The following is a 19065-nucleotide window of genomic DNA, read 5'->3' as shown; positions in this document are numbered from 1 at the left end:
ATTTGGATTTTGTTCCTGATTTTAATACAAATCGGGGGACTGGGTTGACGGGCTACCTTCAGCACTCCCAATCTTGTATTTGCAACTTCTCCAGAGTCTTCCGCGATCACCTTACCAAAATTCAAAGGCAATTTCATTTTAATACCATATTTAAAATAAATTCAGCCCTGCGTGCTTACCTTGGGGTAGGTTTAGTTCTGAGTGAGGTCTTGAAATTTTGGTGAGTCCTTAAGGTACCAGGATAGAAACTAGGGGGCTGGAAGTTCTAGTCCCGCTTTAGGCATGAAAGCTGGCTGGGTGCCTTTGGGCCAATCACAGGAAAACTGTCAGTTATTGTCCTGCCTTGGGCATGAAAATCAGCAGGGTGATCTTGGGCTAATCACTAGGAGACTGTGAATTCCAGTCCTGCCTTAGAAATGAAAGCCGGGTGGGTGACCTTGGGCCAATCATCAGGAGACTGAGTTCTAATCCCAGTAGGATTGAAAACCCAATAGGTAATTTTGGGCCAATCATAGAGAGACAATGGGTTCTAATCCTTCCAGGCACAAAAGCCAGCTGATGTCAGCTTTGGAAGCCATATTAGTCCGGAAGCTTCCATGCTGCCACCTTCTCATGTGTGGGAAAGTAGGAGGGGAGATTTAGTAGAGGGGTTGTCTTTAGACATAATAGCATTCTTCCTGTTGGTCAGGCTGATCCTGCATCTGGAGAAGGAGTGGTCCGAGTGCTGTCTCGAGATGGGACGGATGTTGATTGGAGCATGTGATCGACTGAGGAGTGAAGGGATGGTTTGGGGGGTTTTGATTTACTGAGGGAAAACCCGGACCTCTCAGATTCGGGTTTTCCCAGATGTGCCAGTTTACCTATTCTAGTAAATAGAACTTTGGAAAATGCTTGCTTCAGAGTCTTTACTTGGAGTTGGGTTTTTTTCTGGAACGCTGACAGCTGAGTGATTTTGGACCAATCACCAGAAGATGATGAGTTCTAGTCCCATTTTAGGCGCTTAAGCCAGCTCGGTATCTTTGGGTCACTCTTTCTCAGCCCAACCCACCTCATGGTGTTATTGCTGTGAGGAAGATAGGAGGAGGAATATTAAATATGTTCGTCATTTTGAGTTATTTTTAAAAATAGTTGGAAAAAAAAATCTAATTATTTTTCCAGAGTTATCCCCCAATATGGCTGAAAATTTAGGTCCCATACCTCTAGGGAAGGTGTAACACTCTTACATATATCGTGTGTGTGTGTATTATGCATCTGTGTTTGTTTATAAAATTGATAGTATGCCCATTTTACCCAGGGGTGAAATGTAAAATGTGTTACTACCAGTTCTGTGGGCGTGGCTTGGTGGTGGGGGTAATGTGACTGGGTGGGTGTGGCCAACTTTTTTTTAACTTTTCAAAGCATTTTTTCTAATGCTTTGAAAAGCCTCTGCCAATCAGGCAACTCAGCTGGGATCGTCAGAGAGGCTTTTTAAAAAATACCTCTCTGACGATCCCAGCTGAGTTGCCTGACGGCAGAGACTTTTCAAAGCATTTTTTTTACCACCTCTTCGGCCAAGAGGTTGCAGAAAAAAATGCTTTGAAAAGCCTCTGATGATCCCAGCTGAGCCGCGCGATCATCAGAGGCTTTTTTTTTTACTTTTAAAAGCATTTTTTCGTCACAAGAGGTTGTAGAAAAAATGCTTTTAAAAGTTAAAAAAAAAAGCCTCTGATGATCGTGCAGCTCAGCTGGGCTTGGGGAGGCGGGCGCAGGGATTTTTGCTACCGGTTCTCCGAACCACTCGCCATCATCGCTACCGGATCGGGCAATCCGGTCCGAACCGGGAGCATTTCACCCCTGATTTTATCTCAGTGTAACTCTTAGGTTGTATAGTGTCTTTTTAAGTCACTGAAGTCTTCACTTTAAGCATTTGTTTTTCCTTCTTGACTGGAAACATATTTTATGACTTGAGTGTTAATATATAATCTTACTGGATGGAGTAACCAAAAGCTGGTTAATTGACCATGAAGTTACATGCGACTGGACTGCATACTTAGAGAATGCTGTCCCCATTGTACAAATGTTGACTAATCAGACTTGCATTTATTTTATTTTTTTCTCCCGATACAAAGATTTCTGCAATCTAATCCAGGCCCTCTTTTTATGAGGAGTAAGTTGAGGTTCATGAAGTTTATTTTTGAATAACTACGCACGGCATTCTGTCTGTAGTCCAAGGTCATTTGCACAACCACCTTACTATATGCCCAAGAACTAATGTTTGCAGCCGGTGTGCCTGCAATGCGGAATATGGAATCTGAAACTGGTGTCCATTAGAATGTGCGTTCTGTATTAAAAATAGCTCTTGTCACCTGCTTTGTTTTCTGTGGTGACTTTCATTTGCCTGTCTTCTTCATCTCTCAGTCCAGCAAATTGGAATCTTCACCCTTCGTGGTGTAGCCAGAAGGAAGATTACTTCTTCACATTTCTTCACATTTGTCCTCCCAGATTTTAGAGCAGAGGTCTTCAAACTTGGCAGCTTTAAGACTTGTGGACTTCAACTCCCAGAATTCTCCAGCCAGCATAGCTGGCTGGAGAATTCTGGGAGTTGAAGTCCACAAGTCTTAAAGCTGCCAAGTTTGGGGACCCCAGTTCCAGAGTCTCCTCTCCAGAAAGCCAAAAATGACACCAGGCTGTATTACATTATACACGTGCAATATTTTTTCTGGTGGATGTTCATTTCATATGGATTGCTTCCTTGTCCATGGAGATTCTCAGTCATCCAGGTCATGGTTGTCCCATGCTTTTTTTTTCAAGATGTAACTGGACTTCCTTGTTATTCTTTAAAGACATTTCACTTCTCATCCAAGAAGCTTCTTGGGTGAGAAGCAAAGCGTCTTCAAAGAAAAACAAGGAAGTCCGGTTGCCTCTTCAAAAAAAGCACCTTTGGACTTCTTTTGGGTTGTTTGTTTGTTTGTTTTTTTGTTAAAGATGTTTCGCTTCTCATCCAGCCAAAACTGAAGAATCTTCTTGGATTAGAAGCAAAACGTCTTTTAAGGAAAGAAACAAAGAAAGTACAGTTGCCTTCTGAAAAAGCAACTTTTGGGATTGCTTCCTTGGGTTCTACCCCCATCTTTCTAGCCAAATATTCCAGATTGTTACAGGGGTCGGTTGCTGGGGGTTTGCAGGGGTTCGGGAGAACCTCTAGCCAAGATTCTGTGCAGTTTGGAGAACCACCAAATCCCACTCCTGGCTGGCCCCTCCCATCCACCCCGCCCCTTCCAGGAGTCCCCATGCGGCCCATTTTGGATGCAGGTAAGTGTAGGGCGTGTGCAGAGGCTTGGGGAGGGCGAAAAACAGGCCTACCAGAAGTTTCCGGTCTCCAGAGGGCCTCTGGAACCTGGGAAGGCCGTTTTTGCCCTCCCCAGGCTCTGGAGGAAAGCCTCCGGAGCCTGGGGAGTGCAAAAACGCCCCCCTCCCCGTGGTGCAGGAGGCCGACTAGGCCACGCCCACCATGGCCACACCCACCCAGCAACCGGGCAGAGAACCCCTTGCTAAAATTGTTGAAGCCCACCCCTGGATTGCTAGCAACAATGTTTTAAGAAAGCTGAAAAGTTAAATTACAAATCGAAATATAAAACGGTAAAAGAGATTAGCAATTGATACAGGTAATCCTCCATTTACAACCATTCGTTTAGTGACCGTTTGAAGTTACAACGGCACTGGAAAAAGTCACTCATGACCGTTTCCACATTTATGACCGTTGTAGCATCCCCATGGTCACGCGGTCAAAATCCCGCCATTTGGCAACTGGTTCATATTTATGACGGTTGCAGTGTCCCAGGGTTACGTCACCACCTTTTGCGACCTTCTGACAAGCAAAGCATATCCCAATCATCTTCTTTAGAAAATAAAACTGATTGGAGACAGAGAGCAAGTACTCTGAGGGTTGAGATTATTCCCCCAAAAGAGGTAAATATACAAGCGCACACGCATTTCATATTGTTTCTCCACTTCTCTGCTCACAGGTACATATACTTGATGGGAGTCCAGGAAAGAAATGAGAAGCTGTTCTACAGGATCCTACAAGATGATATCGAACGATTAATGCCGATTGTCTATACACCAACAGTAGGCCTTGCGTGTTCCCAGTACGGGCATATCTTTAGAAGGCCGAAGTAAGGACACCTTATAATTTCTTTACGTAATGGTCACAAATGTTTCTGCTCCTTCATAGAATAGAATAGAATTTTTTATTGGCCAAGTGTGATTGGACACACAAGGAATTTGTCTTGGTGCATACGCTCTCAGTGTACATAAAAGAAAAGATACGTTCGTCAAGAATCATAAGGTACAACACTTAATGATAGTCATAGGGAACAAATAAGCAATCAAATCATACTAGGAAACAGTCAATATAAATCATAAGGATACAAGCAACAAAGTGACAGTCAATTTATTCTGGAAACTAAATAGCAGACCACTATTCTTTTTAATTTTATGTTAATTATTTAAGCTAGTATTTATATAAGCTGGTATTCCTTTGTTGTTGTTAATTGCGTCTGACCCATCGTGACCCCATGGACCACGTTCCTCCAGACCTTCCTGCCCTCTACCATCCCCCGGAGTTCATTTAGGCCCACGACTACTGCTTCAGTGACTCCATCCAGCCACCTCGTTCTCTGCCGTCCCCTTCTTCTTTTGCTCTCAATCGTTCCCAGCATTAGGCTCTTCTCCAGTGAGTCCTTCCTTCTCTTTAGGTGGCTAAAGTATTTGAGTTTCCTCTTCAGGATCTGGCCTTCTAAAGAACAGTCAGGGTTGATCTCCTCTAGGACTGACCGGTTTGATCGCCTTGCAGTCCAAGGGACTCACAGGAGTCTTCTCCAGCGCCAGAGTTCAAAGGCCTCAATTCTTTGGTGCTCAGCCTTTCTTATGGTGGTATTCCTTAATAAAGCACTATTTCTACTGACTGCAGGCGAAGAAACTCAAAGAATTGATGGTGGCGACATTAAAAATTTCGCTTCCTCTTGTCTTATTGTTCTTCTTTTCTTCTTCTTCGCACATGTTTTGTTTCCACTTAGAATCCATTTTCTACCTTCCAGGGAGTTGTTAACACGGCAAGGGCTTTATAAACCTTTCTCAATAAAATTACTCACATTTATGACGGTTGCAGTGTCCCAGGGCCATGTGATCCCCTTCTGACAAGCAATGGGGAAAGCCAGATTCACTTAAAAAAAACATGTTACCAAATTTAACGACTGCAATTTGTTAACAACAAATGTGGCAGGAAAAGTTATAAAATGGAGGAAAAAAATTCTCTTAACAAATATCTCACTTAGGAACAGACGTTTTGGGCTCAATTGTGTCCGTAAGTTGAGGACTACCTGTATTGTCCTTTCTTTAATCAAAAGAGTCAATGTGTCCATCTTGGCATGCTCTGTGAATTTCCCTGACCATGAGGGGGCTGAGCTGAATCTTTCCATCTTCTGCTAAGTATTTTGAATCTTCCTCCCCTTCCTGAATTGTACTTATTCATTATAATTGCTTGTTCAGAGACATTTTTTTTCCTGCTTCATTTCACAAAATTAAGTGGATGTGAATGTTAAAATCAGATAAATGTTGCTTTAACAAATTCTATAAGCTTTTAAGTGGCTCAGTGGCTAAGACGCTGAGCTTGTCGATCGAAAGTTTGGCAGTTCATCGGTTCGAATCCCTAGTGCCGCGTAACGGGGTGAGCTCCCGTTACTTGTCCCAGCTTCTGCCAACCTAGCTGTTCGAAAGCATGTAAAAAATGAAAGTAGAAAAATAGGGACCATCTTTGGTGGGAAGGTAACAGCGTCCCGTGCGCCTTTGGCGTTTAGTCATGCCGGCCACATGACCATAGAGACATCTTCGGACAGCACTGGCTCTTTGGCTTTGAAACGGAGATGAGCACCGCCCCCTAGAGTCGGGAATGACTAGCACATATGTGCGAGGGGAACCTTTACCTTTATAAGCTTTTAACAGATCTCAAGGACTATCTTGGTTTCACCCAGTTTTTTAAAAGATTCATATTCAACATTTTAAAATAAATAAGAAGGAGAAGGTATACCAGGTTGACACTTGCATTCCTACCTTAATTTTTTTGCAGAGGATTGTACGTTGCCATAACAGATAAGGGCCACATCCAATCTGTTGTAAACAACTGGCCAGAGAACGATGTGAAGGTACGGACTGTGTTTTATTCTTTCATGTGGACTTTCTATAGTATGTGTTGTGGCCCGCCGACAGAGCTGGCAGCAGTCAGACAGTGAGGAGGTTGGGGAGGAACATGGGCCAGTCCCGGAGGCTGGAGAAAGTTCTGATGAAGGCTCTGCATCGGAGGCAGAGAAGGAGCTAGACAGCAGTGAGGCAGAGGAACAGCTGGAGCCTGTTCCCAGTGTGCGCATGCACAGAGCTGCCAGAAGACAAGAACAACTAAGAAAGCAGAGTCGACTTGGGAGTAAAGCCACACCTTGGAGGTGATTGGCCCCTCCCATAGGAAACAAAAGAGGAGCGAATGGGGAGTGGGCTTTTGCAGGAAACAATTTGTTCGATCGGTCGTTTCAAGAGTGGAAAATTCTGTTCGTGACTTTAAGAGACTCTGTGCCAAGTTTTGCCTTGCCCTGCATTTGGAAACTAGTTATCTGGCAGCTTTCCAAGCGAGATAAGGTTTGTGTTGATAAATATTCCTCTGAAAAACTGTTTGCCAAGCCTTGCTGACTGTGAATGAAAGGAATTCACAGTCGTGTAAATAAAAGGGGTTTTGCCGGGACCAAGACTCTGCTTCATGCTTTTTAAGGAAGCCTAGGTCAGAACAAGTACCAGTAGACCTCCTTGAGTGCAAATAGATAGGGGGTATGCTCGCAAGCTAAACAATGAATTCTTCTTCACCTTGTCTTTCTTTCTTCGTGTGATCTGATGCAGTTCTATATCCACTTTTGTCCTTCAAGGCTGTTGTCGTCACAGATGGAGAACGTATCTTGGGCCTTGGGGATCTGGGAGTATATGGAATGGGAATCCCAGTTGGCAAACTCTGTTTATACACCGCCTGTGCTGGAATAAAACCTGACAAGTGCCTTCCTGTATGTATTGATGTTGGAACTGACAATCAGGTAAGTTGTTAACATGTTCTACACCCATCAGATACCAGTTGCTTGTCTGTGGTATTCATCGGTGGGGTGAGATGCCACAGAGTGGGACTTTGGTTTGGCTAGATGACCTTGAAGGTTCCTTCCAACTCTTGCTACTACAGGTAGTCCTCGACTTACAACAATTCATTTAATGACCATTGAAACTTACAACAGCATTGAAAACAGTGACTTATGATGAGTTTTCACAGTTGCAACTTTGCAGGATCCCCATGCAAAGCCCCATGGTCAGAATTCAGATTTGATTTTTTTTTTAATTTGATTTATATGCCGCCCTTCTCCGGAGACTCAGGGCGGCTTACAGTGTGTTAAGTAATAGCCTTCATACTTTTGTATATTTATACAAAGTCAGCTTATTGCCCCCACAAACTGGGTCCTCATTTTACCTACCTTAGAAAGGATGGAAGGCTGAGTCAACCTTGAGCCTTGGAGAGATTCGAACCAGCAGTAAATTGCAGGCAGCTGTGTTAATAACAGGGTGCTTAGACCACTGTACTACCAAGGCTCTTAGATGCTTGGCAACTGACTCATATTTATGAAGGTTGCAGAGCCCCAGGGTCATGTGATCACCATTTGCGAACTTCTGACGAGCAAAGTCAGTGGGGAAGCCGGATTCACTTAACAGCCATGTTACTGACTCGTATCAATTGCAGTGATTCACTTCACATCTGTGGCCAGAAAGGTCGTAAAATGGGGCAAAACTCACCTAACAAATGTTAAACTCACTTAACAACAGAAATGTTGGGCTCAATGGTGGTCGTAAGTCGAGGACTACCTGTTTTTTTGATAGATTTACTAAGTTTTTAAAGTTCCACTACAAGTAATCCTTGACGTTCAAAGGTATGATGGCCTCGAAAAAAGTGATTTACGACCCATCCTCGAAGTCACCACGTTGTATCATTCACTTGGTCACATGATCACAATTCAAGTGGTTGCAACGTCACAAGATCACAATTGTGACTTTCCCAGCAAGTTTCCAAGAAGCGAAATCAATTGGAGTGTTGTGGCCTCTTGGCCACCGGCCCCTCCAGCAGCCAAATCAGATGAGGAAGTGACATGGGAGTCAGGGTCAGCATCAAGGCAACCTGAGAGCTCAGAGGGGGAAGAGGGAATGGAGCTGGCAGAGAGAGAGAAAGAGAGGCGGAGCCTGGGCCGTCCATCAGCCCTCAGATGGAGAGTCAACAACCCCCAGGTCTGGAGGTGGCTGATGAGGAAGAGGAAGAACAGCTGGGTCCAGTGCCTGATGTGTGGATGTGCAGAGGGCTGAGGAGAGGAGAGCAGTGGAAATCTATGGGCCGGTCCTTGGGAAGGAAGAGCCACCACTGCTAGTGAAGCTGTACCCTAGCTCTGGGGATAAAAGGCTGTGGGGGGGAGATGAATAGGTGTGGCAGACAACTATTCATCTTCCTGCTGGATAGACTTGTGAGAGAGAGAGACTTTTTGCCGGGGCTGCTGGCTCTCCTAATAAAGGGAACATTTATTTAAGTATAGAGGGTTTGTTGTTTTTGCGAGTCGGGCCAAAACAGGGAATCAGATTTGCTTAACGACTGCATGATTTACTTAATGGCCACATGACTCGCTTAACAACCTCAATGATTCTTTTAACAACCCCAGTAAAAATAATGTAAAACCGGGTCTGACCAGGCGATGACTTGTCTTCATGACTGTCTCGCTTAGGAACCACAATTCCAGTCTCCATTGTGTTCGTAAGTCAAGGACTTTCTGTGCAAGGAAAGGCTTTTCGGTATGTCCTGCAAATATCCATGTTTCCTAGGAGTGGCAGAATATAATTCAGTGTCAGAGATCAGATCGGTGACTTTGCTTTGTTTTTTTTGTTTTTTTTTCCCTATTTTCCCAGACACTTTTGGAAGATCCGTTTTATATGGGATTGTATCAGAAACGAGACCGCTCGCAGGTTTATGATGAACTCATCGATGAATTCATGGAAGCCATTGTAGGCAGGTATAAATCAGGGGTGGGTTTCACTTACCTTTGCTATCGGTTTGCTCACGCATGTGCAGATGGTATTTGATGATGTCCGGGCGGGTGGGCGGAGCCTCCTGCCGAACTGGCAGCAACCCATCACTGGTATAAATCCTGAGATTTATTCCCCTGTAAGCAGGGAAAGAATTTGTGCATGTTCAACAGACAGCCTTTCCTGTCTGTCCAAGAAGACTTCGATGGGTCAAAAGAGGCTCTGTTTAGCAAAGATGAGATTCACGGCTGGCATTCATCCCAACAGATGAATATGGTCACAAACTCCCCTTTTGTGGGCTAAAGGGTGTTTCTTTTTTTTTAAACACGCAGTTGAATTTTATCAGTGGAATTCCCTAAAAATGAGCCATAAGACATGCTGCCTTTCTGAAATGGGAAAAATTCTGCAGTCATATGACTGCAATTCATTATGTTTTTCTGCTGATTTCTGGCAAAAAACCCCCCATTCATTTAAGTGAATGGGTTAGGGCAGTGATGGCTAACCTTTTTGCCATCGTGTGCCAAAAGTGTGGGAAGCATGGGGGGGGTCACATGCACGTGTGCCCACACCCATAATTCTATGTGCCCCATCCCCGTGCATGTGTGCGCGACCCCCCCCACGCTTCCCACGCTTTTGGCACGTGATGGCCCGGTGGGCTCAGTAGACCCATTTTTTTGCCCTCCCCAGGCTCCAGAGCCTTTCTAGGAGCCTGGGGAGGGTGAAAACAGCCTTCCCCACACACCCCCAGAGGCCCTCCGGAGGCCGGAAACGGCCTGTTTGCCGACTTCCAGTGGGCCCAGAAGGCCCGAAAATCAGCTGGCCGGCGCCGGAACTAAGCTCATGTGCCCACCAATATGGCTCCGCGTGCCACCTGTGGCACTCGTGCCATAGGTTCGCCATCACGGGGTTAGGGTAAGGGTTAGGGTTAGGATTAGGGTAAGAGTTAGGGTTAGAGTAAGAGTTACGGTTAGGGTTAGGGAAAGGGTTAGGGTTAGGGTTAGAGTTAGAGTAAGGATTAGGGTTAGAGTTAGGGTTAGGGTTAGGGTTGGGATTGAGGTTGCAGTTAGAGTAAGGGTTAAGGTTAGAGCAGGGGTGAAATCTACTTACTTTCCCTACCGGTTCGGAAGTGCGCGCCATCGTCACATCTGATTTTGGACCCAAAGCCTTCTGCGCATGCGCAGAGGGTCAAAAACAGGTTTCTTCCTGGTTAAAACCAGGAAGTAACGACATCCAGGTGGGTGGGCGGAGCCTCATGCTGCCGCGGCTACTAATTCGCCAAATCACACACCACCGCCGCCACTACCAGTTTGCCTGAACCGGAGCAAACCGGTAGCATTTCACCCCTGGGTTAGAGTAAGGGTTAGGGTTAGAGTTAGAGTAAGGGTTAGGTTAAAGTAAGGGTTAGGGTTAGAGTAAGGATTAGGGTTAGAGTAAGGGTTACGGTAAGAAGGTTAGGGTTAGGGTTAGAAATAAAGATATGGTGTATTTGTGCACTTTGCTGCTGGTTGTCATCTTCTCCTTCCTTCCACCTTTCCCAGTTCTGGAGTCTTTTCCAGAGAGCTGGCTTTTCCCATTATGTGTCCTTGGTTATACATCAGCATATATAGTATAGGTCCGTGATGGCGAACCTATGGCACGCGTGCCACAGGTGGCACGCGGAGCCATATTGGTGGGCACCAGAGCGTTGCCCTAGCTTAGCTCCAGCGTGCATGCGCACGCTGGCCAGCTGATTTTTGGGCCTTCTGGGCCCACCGGAAGTCGGCAAATGGGCTGTTTCCGGCCTCAAGACGGCCTCCGGTGGGGTGGGAAAGGCTGTTTTCACCCTCCCCAGGCTCCTAGAAAGTGTCTGGAGCCTGGGCAGGGCAAAAAACAGGCCTACCGTGCCCACCATGCCATCACATGCCAAAAGCGGGGGGAGCATGGGGGGGGTCTCACTTGCATGCGTGGGGGGGCAGGGCACATAGAATTATGGGTGTGGGCACGTGTGCGCGCAACTATCCTGCACTCCCCCAGCTTTTGGCACATGATGGCAAAAAGGTTAGCCATCACTGGTATAGGTAGTCCACGACTTACGACCAGAACTGAGCCCAACATTTCTTGTTGCTTCTGCCCCTTAGTAGTTGTCATGTGAGTTTCGCCCTGTTTTACGACCTTTCTTGCCACCGTTGCTACGTGAATCACTGTACTTGTTAGGTTAGTAACACAACTCTGTTAAGTGAATCCGGCTTCCCCGTTGTCACAAAAGGTCACAAAAAGATTACCACGGGACACCGCAACCATCGTAAAGACGTGCCAGTTACCAAATGTTTGAATTTCAATCAGGTGACTGTAGGGATGCTGCAATCGTCGTAAAATATGAAGCATGGTCACAAGCAGGGGTAAAATGCTCCCGGTTTGGACCGGATCACCTGATCCGGTAGCAATGTCGGCAGGTGGTTCGGAGAACTGGTAGCAAAAATCCCTGCGCCCCCCCCCCCCACCCCCAACACCACGCCCAGCTGAGCCGCATGATCATCAGAGGCTTTTTTTTAAAAAAACATTTAAAAGCATTTTTTCTACAACCTCTTCCAACGAAAAAATGCTTTTAAAAGTAAAAAAAAAAGCCTCTGATGATTGCGCGGCTCAGCTGGGATCCTCAGAGGCTTTTCAAAGCATTTTTTTCTGCAACCTCTTGGCCGAAGAGGTGGTAAAAAAAATGCTTTGAAAAGTCTCTGATGATCCCAGCTGAGTTGCCTGATCAGCAGAGAGGCATTTTTTTAAAAAAGCCTCTCTGACCATCCCAGCTGAGTTGCCTGATCGGCAGAGAGGCTTTTCAAAGGATTAGAAAAAGCTTTGAAAAGTTAAAAAAAAATTGGCCACACCCACCCAGTCACATTACCCCTCCCATCAAGCCACGCCCACAGAACCGGTAGTAACAAATTTTACATTTCACCCCTGGTCACAAGTCACTTTTTTCAGTGCCATTGGAACTTCGAATGGTCCCTAGACGAATGGTTGTAAATTGAGGACTACCTGCATACAAATACAGGTAGTCATCATCTGACCACAATTCATTTAGTGACTATTCAGAGTTACAGTGGCACTGAAAAAAGTGACTTATGACCATTTTTCAAACGTACGACCTTTGTAGCATCCCTGTGTTCAGATGCTTGGCAACTGGTTCATACTTATGACAGTTACTGTGTCCCAAGATTAGTTGATCCCCTTTTGCAGCCTTTTGACGAGCAAAATCAGTGGGGAGGACAGGTTCACTTCCCAACCATGTTCCTAACGTATCCACGGTGATGATTCACTTAATAACTGTGGCAAGAAAGGTCGTAAGATGGGGCAAAACTCACTTAGCAAACACTTCACTTAAGAACAGAAATTTGGGGCTCAATTGTGGTCGTAAATCGAGGACTACCTGTACCGGGATTTGATGTCATTCTGGCTTAGGGCAGTTAAATTAGAGAGGTGTGCAGGATCTTTTCATGGATGACTAGAATGCTTTGCTGTTCATTTTATATTTCTACCTGTGCCTTCCAGGTATGGCCAAAACACCCTCATTCAGTTCGAAGACTTCGGCAACCATAATGCCTTCCGCTTTTTGAGGAAATACCGAGAAAAATATTGCACTTTCAATGATGACATACAGGGTGAGTGATCAGCCCCAATGCTATTAGGATATTCCCCATGTGTGTTTGAAATTAACTGAAATTAAAGGATAAGGAAAGGATAAGGAAAGCTCAAAGTATTTTAAGGTATGGGACAAGTGGTACGATTGAATTAAGCGAAAAGAAAGTGGATAAGGATATACGTAGTAAACCATATAGATAATCTTAATGAGTACTAAATTTTACCTTTCTTTAATGGTGAATTTTAAATTGAGAACTGAGAGGGTATTTCCATGCTTACTTCATATAACTACCAACAACGACTTCACCATCAGGAAAATGAATATGGGACTAGGTTAAGAAATATATAATTTGTAGAGAAGAATATATATAGATATGTAAAAGAATAGAAATGAAATGTCAAATATATGATATGATCTATGTATATGAATATCTTATTATTGTTTTAATTGTTTTTATAATTGTTTGATAATTTAATAAAGTTTGTTTTAAATTAAAAAAAGAAGATATTCCCCACTTTGGGCTCTGTTTTGGGGTTTGTTTGTTTTTTTGCTTCTACCTGGATCCTTTTTGCCCCTGAGAAATTGTGTGTCCTTCCTTTAGGGACCGCGGCAGTTGCTTTGGCTGGATTATTGGCAGCCCAGAAAGTCATTGCAAAACCCCTCACCGAGCACCGGATCCTCTTCCTTGGAGCAGGAGAAGTGAGTTGTGCGCTTGGTTGCATTAAGACGGCTGCAATAAATTTGGGCCCTCGTGGTTTGCATTTAGTTGTCAAATAGGAACAGTCGTTGAGTCAATCAGAGCATTCTATACTGAGGGTAGGTTAGGGCTAGACTGCTACAATGCCCTCTGTGCAAGGCTTACCCTTGAAGCAGTGGTGAAATGTAAAATTTGTTACTACCGGTTCTGTGGGCATGTAATGTGACTGGGTGGGCATGGCCAACTTTTTTTTTTTTCTTTTAAAAGCATTTTTTCTTTTCGGCCGAAGAGGTTGCAGAAAAAAATGCTTTTGAAAGCTTCTGACGATCAGGCAACTCAGCTCGGAAAAAATGCTTTTAAAAGCCTCTGACGATCCCAGCTGAGCTGCGCGATCATCAGAGGCTTTTTTTTTTTTTTACTTTTAAAAGCATTTTTTCGGCCAAAGTGGTTGTAGAAAAAATGCTTTTAAAATAAAAACAAAACAGCCTCTGATGATCGCGTGGCTCAGCTGGGCATGGGGGATGGGGGGATGCAGGGATTTTTGCTACCGGTTCTCCGAACCACCACCCGCCATTGCTACCGGATCGGGCGATCCGGTCCAAACCGGGAGCATTTCACCCCTGCTTTGAAGAGCATTTAAAGTATGCTGGCTGGGGAATTCTGGGAGTTGAAGTCCACACATCTTAAAACCTTTTTTGTGCACTTAAGACCTTTCTATTTCACCAAGCCGGGCTGGCATAAATCTCTTCTAATTGTTCTAAATCTTTATGCTGAAGATTCTTAACCGATGAACCAAATTGGCTTAATCATCTTATATTCACATTTTATATGTATGTTATTTTAACTGTTCACCACCCTGAGTCCTTCGGGAGAAGGGCGGTATAAAAAGTAAATAAATAAATAAATAAATAATAAATAAATAAATAAATAAATAAATAAATAAATAAATAAATAAATGTTGCCAAGTTCAAAAACACTGCCTTAGATGGCATCACAGGGTTGGGCATTGGGCAACCTAGAGCCACAGGTCACCCTTAAACCCCTTTTTGTGGGTGCCAGCTCCCTGCCCCCAATTACATTGTTGAATTCAGCAGGGTGTTGAATTAATATTCTCCCACCCCCCACCCCCCGACGTGAAAAATGTGGCATTAGCCTTAGTATTTAGCATTTAGCCAGTTGCTTTCCAAAAAGCATTTCAAAGATGCACCGTTTTTCATTCTTGCCTTTTAAATAACTTATCGCCATATTATTTTATCCATCTTTTTTAACAGTAGAGGTAGTCCTTGCTCAATGACCGGTCACGTAATAACTGTTCAAAGTTCGGAAGGCTGCCCCCATCCCCCATAATCACATGACTGTATTTTTGGTGTTTAGCAACTGGTGTGCATTTACAACCATTTTGCTGTGTCCTGCAGTCACATACCCACGGTTTTCAGAGGTTTTTTTTTTGGCTGGACATCAGGGTTTACCTCAGATTTTGGCAAAAATCCCAGGTTGGTGTAATGAGTTTGTTTAATGACCGCACTGGTCTTTAAAAAAGCTGCACTGTTCGTTCACCACTGCTACAAAAAAGTCGTAAAATCGGGAACTGACATGTAGTAACCTGCTTAATGACTGTGATGTATGATTGTCATTTTAGATTTCGTTACAGTTGTAAGTCAAGGGCTGCCTGTACTTTTATTTTTATTTTTGGCTTTATTACTTTTACAAACAACTCAAGGCGGCGAACATACCCAACACATCCCAAATGTGCTTTTTTCACGAGGCAACTGGACTTTCTTTTTTTTTCTTTGAAGACGTTTCACTTCTCACCCAAGAAGCTTCATGGATTAATGTCTCCAAAGAAAAACCAGAAAGTCCATTTGCCTCTTGATAAAAGCACCTTTGGGACAACCATGACCTGGATGACTGAGAATCTCCATAGACATACGTAACACATCTTCCTCCTCCCATTTTCCTCACAACAATCCATTGAGGTGGGTTGGGCTGAGAGAGAGCGACTGGTCCAAACTCACCCAGCTGGCTTTCCTGCCTAAGGTGAGAGTAGAACTCACAGTTTCCCGCTTTCTAGCCTGGTGCCTTAAGCATTAGACCAAGCTGGCTCTCATTGCTATTACTTTAGTTATTTTTTAAAAAAATTCTGTATGGCAAGTCTCTTTAAAAAATTGTATCCTCAAATGCTTTTTTCTCTTTGGTGGAAAAGTGGAATATTTATTTATTTATTTATTGGTTCGATTTATATGCCGCCCTTCTCCGGAGACTCGGGGCGGCTTACAATGCGTTAAGCAATAGCCTTCCTACTTTTGTATATACCTGCTTAGTAGGGCTTTTGCCCCCCCCCCACGCGGTGTTCTTTTTTATACAAAGTCAGCTTATTGCCCCCACAATCCGGGTCCTCATTTTACCTACCTCGGAAGGATGGAAGGCTGAGTCAACCTTGAGCCTGGTGAGATTTGAACTCGCAGTAATTGCAGGCAGCTGGCAGCTAAGTGCTACTTAACAGCATTTTAGTCTGCTGCGCCACCAAGACTGAATAGCCATTCAGTCAGCATCTAAAAACCATTAGAGAGAGATGCCAAATGTTGTTTTTGTTTTCTTTAATGGTTGTTTCAGCGTCCTTTGGAAACTGATTTCCGAACTCCTTTATGGATGCCAACACAGCTCTGCCAAACCATTTTTTTTCCTACTTTTTGTCTTCTCCATCAGGCTGCCCTTGGTATTGCAAATCTCATCGTCATGGCTATGGTGGAAAATGGTCTTTCTACAGAAGACGCTTACAAGAAAATTTGGATGTTTGATAAAGACGGCTTATTGATAAAGGTACGGTGCCTGTGAGTTTGGAAAGACCCAACACAATGTGAGATGTTGCAACATAGGCATTGGTTGCCTATCTTGGTTTAGGTTTCCCAAGCAGTTGTTCTTTATTTTGTCGTCTTCTAGGGCCGAGCGGAAAAGATTGATGTCAACCAGGAGTCCTTTACTCATCCAGCTCCAGGGAACATACCAAAAACTTTCTTGGACGCCGTGAGGATTCTTCAGCCTTCTGCCATTATTGGTGAGAGTTTCAGGCAATTCCTAAGTTTTACTCATCTGAAGGTTTTGCTGCTTCTACTTCTACATTTCTGAGGTTGGAATTTCCAAATGTCTAAAGCGGTGTATTTCAAACTTGGCAAGTTTAAGATGTCTGGACTTCAACTTCCAGAATCCCCCAGCCGATATGGCTGACTAAGGAATTCTGGGAGTTGAAGTCCACACAAGTCCAGTTGAAGTCCTGGCTGGGGAATTCTGGGAAGTGAAGTCCACCCATCCTAATCTTCCCAAGTTTGAAAAACACTGGTCTAGACTTTAGAGCTGTGATGGCGAACCTATGGCACGTGTGCCACAGGTGGCACGCAAAGCTGTCTCTCCGGGCACACCAGCCGTCGCCCAGCTGAGCTTCACTGTGCATGCACGTGCGCCTCCCGCCGGCCAGCTGGTCTTCGGGTCTGCCGTGCATGCCCGGGGCCTTCCCCGATCCTCACAGTTTCTCCCCCCCCCCCAAGCACGCAAGCTTTCTCCTGCATTTTTGCCGCCCATGCCTTCCCCGATCTCCACAGGTCCCACCCTCCGCAGGTGCCTCTCCATGGCAGAAATGCAGGACAAAGTTAGCATGCGCTGGGGGGAGAAACTGCGGAGATCAGGGAAGGCTCAGGCAGCAGAAATGCAGGAGAACCAACTTGGAAGCCAAAACAGGGGGAGGGGGCACATGCACCGAAAATGTGCGCACATGCGCAGGGCCAGGGCACATGCAGGGGGGCGCTTACATTGCATTTTGGGGGTTGCATTTTGTGCATTCGTGCACACGCTTGCTTGCTTGCTTGCTTTGAGCACTCGGCACTAAAAAGTTTAACTATCACTGCTCTAGAGCCTTGCTGACTCCAGAAAAATGGAGTTCTTTTCGCTTTATTCTTTCTCTTTCCACTTGTAGTACAACAAGTAGGAGCTTGCACACAATTCAGGAAATGTGTGTTCCTGCAGTGGCCGCACTCTGTCCAAATTTCTCAACACTTCAGGCTCTCTCTCTCTCCCCCCCTTCCCCCCCCCCCCCCGGAGATTTATAGCTTGCAGCACTGTTAGGACAGCTCCCGCCTGGAAATATTAGGAATGTTTTCTTTGAGCCATGGTCTTATTTCCACTTTCAGGAGTTGCCGGGGCTGGGCGGCTGTTTTCTCATGATATCATCAAAGCGATGGCCGACATCAATCAGAGACCCATCATCTTTGCACTGAGTAACCCTACCGTAAAGGCAGAATGTACAGCCGAGGAGGCATACACACTAACAGACGTAAGCGAAAATTCTGAACAATTTTAGGCCGTGATGTTTCTTCTCCTGGGTTTCGCAGCTTGGCTCACTTGTTGGAGCTGCCTCAAGGAAGTCCTCTCTGTGACGGAGCTGCTCTCTCCCATTACGATGCACTGAGGTCAGCTGATCTGGGGGGAGCTCATGATACGGATAGTCCTCGACCTACGACTACAATTGAGTGCAGATTTATGGTTTGTAAGTTGTGTGGCCTATTAAACGGGTCATGTGACTGCGCTTGACTTTATGATTTTTTTAAAAGTTTTTTATTGATTTTACAACACAACATACAGAACACAAACTCATAATATGTGTTTCTTTTTCCATATCAGTTTTGTTCCTCTTACTTTCTACTTTATACATTCCCCATTTTTCCCATCCTTTATTATCATTATCGTCCCTTTATATCTAATTTTATTCATTTACAATATTTTACACATTTGTCACATTCTCCTCTCTATCATTTCTTCACATTTACTTTCCCTAATCTCGAGCCAATTATACCACTTATTCCATACTTGATAGTATTCTGTATCTTCCTTTTCTTCTTTTATTTCTTTCGTTAATTTGTCCATCTCCGCACAGTCCAGAATTTTCTTAATTATTTCTTCCTCTGTTGGTACATTTTCGTTTTTCCAGGACTGTGCGTAGACTTCCCTTGCAGCTGTAATTATATGCAAAATCAAATATTGGGTTTCTTTACTGTAGGTTCTGTTTAACATCCCTAGTAAAAACATCTCTGTTTCAAGTCCACATTGTGGCCAATTATCTCTTCTGTCCAACTTCTAATTTTAGCCCAATATTTCTTCGCCTTAGGACATGTCCACCAGAGATGGTAATATGATTTTTTTTTACAATTGTTAAGTGAATTTGTTGCCCGCAGTGGACATTTTTTTTTTGTTGGAAACTAGTAGTAAACTCCTGTTTCTGACAAAAATAAATCGTAAATCTGGTCATGTGGCTGCAGGATGCCTCGACCCTGCTAGACTTTCATAAGACCCTAAAGCAGGGGTGAAATGCTCCCAGTTCGGACTGGATCGCCTGATCCGGTAGCGATGGAGGCGGGTGGTTCGGAGAACTGGTAGCAAAAATCCCTGCCCCTCCCCATATCATCAGGCTTTTTTTTAACTTTTAAAAGCATTTTTTCTACAACCTCTGGCCGAAAAAATGCTTTTAAAAGTAAAAAAAAATAAGCCTCTGATGATTGCGTGGCTCAGCTGGAATGGCTTTTAAAGCATTTCTTCTACAACCTCTTCAGAGGTTGTAGAAAAATGCTTTAAAAGCCTCTGATGATCC

General features: G+C 44.4%; 1 protein-coding gene across 1 annotated transcript in view; it reads left to right on the top strand.

The window, feature by feature from the left end:
* The window catches only part of ME2 (malic enzyme 2), a 47785-nt gene that overhangs the window by 23516 nt on the left and 5204 nt on the right, over positions 1–19065 (top strand). The window contains exons 4-12 of the mRNA XM_070935990.1: positions 4002–4151; positions 6104–6179; positions 6945–7106; positions 9001–9104; positions 12643–12752; positions 13335–13432; positions 16137–16250; positions 16371–16485; positions 17612–17754. Coding sequence (XP_070792091.1) covers positions 4002–4151; positions 6104–6179; positions 6945–7106; positions 9001–9104; positions 12643–12752; positions 13335–13432; positions 16137–16250; positions 16371–16485; positions 17612–17754 — 1072 coding nt within the window. The remainder of the gene's footprint in view (positions 1–4001; positions 4152–6103; positions 6180–6944; positions 7107–9000; positions 9105–12642; positions 12753–13334; positions 13433–16136; positions 16251–16370; positions 16486–17611; positions 17755–19065) is intronic.

The sequence above is a fragment of the Pituophis catenifer genome, unplaced genomic scaffold (genome assembly GCF_029215685.1).
Source record: "Pituophis catenifer annectens isolate HBS135680 unplaced genomic scaffold, rPitCat1.0.hap2 SCAF_2, whole genome shotgun sequence".
NCBI classification, from domain to species: Eukaryota; Metazoa; Chordata; class Lepidosauria; order Squamata; family Colubridae; genus Pituophis; species Pituophis catenifer.
The sequence above is the reverse complement of the archived record's forward strand: the minus strand, read 5'-3'. Positions and strand labels throughout refer to the sequence as shown.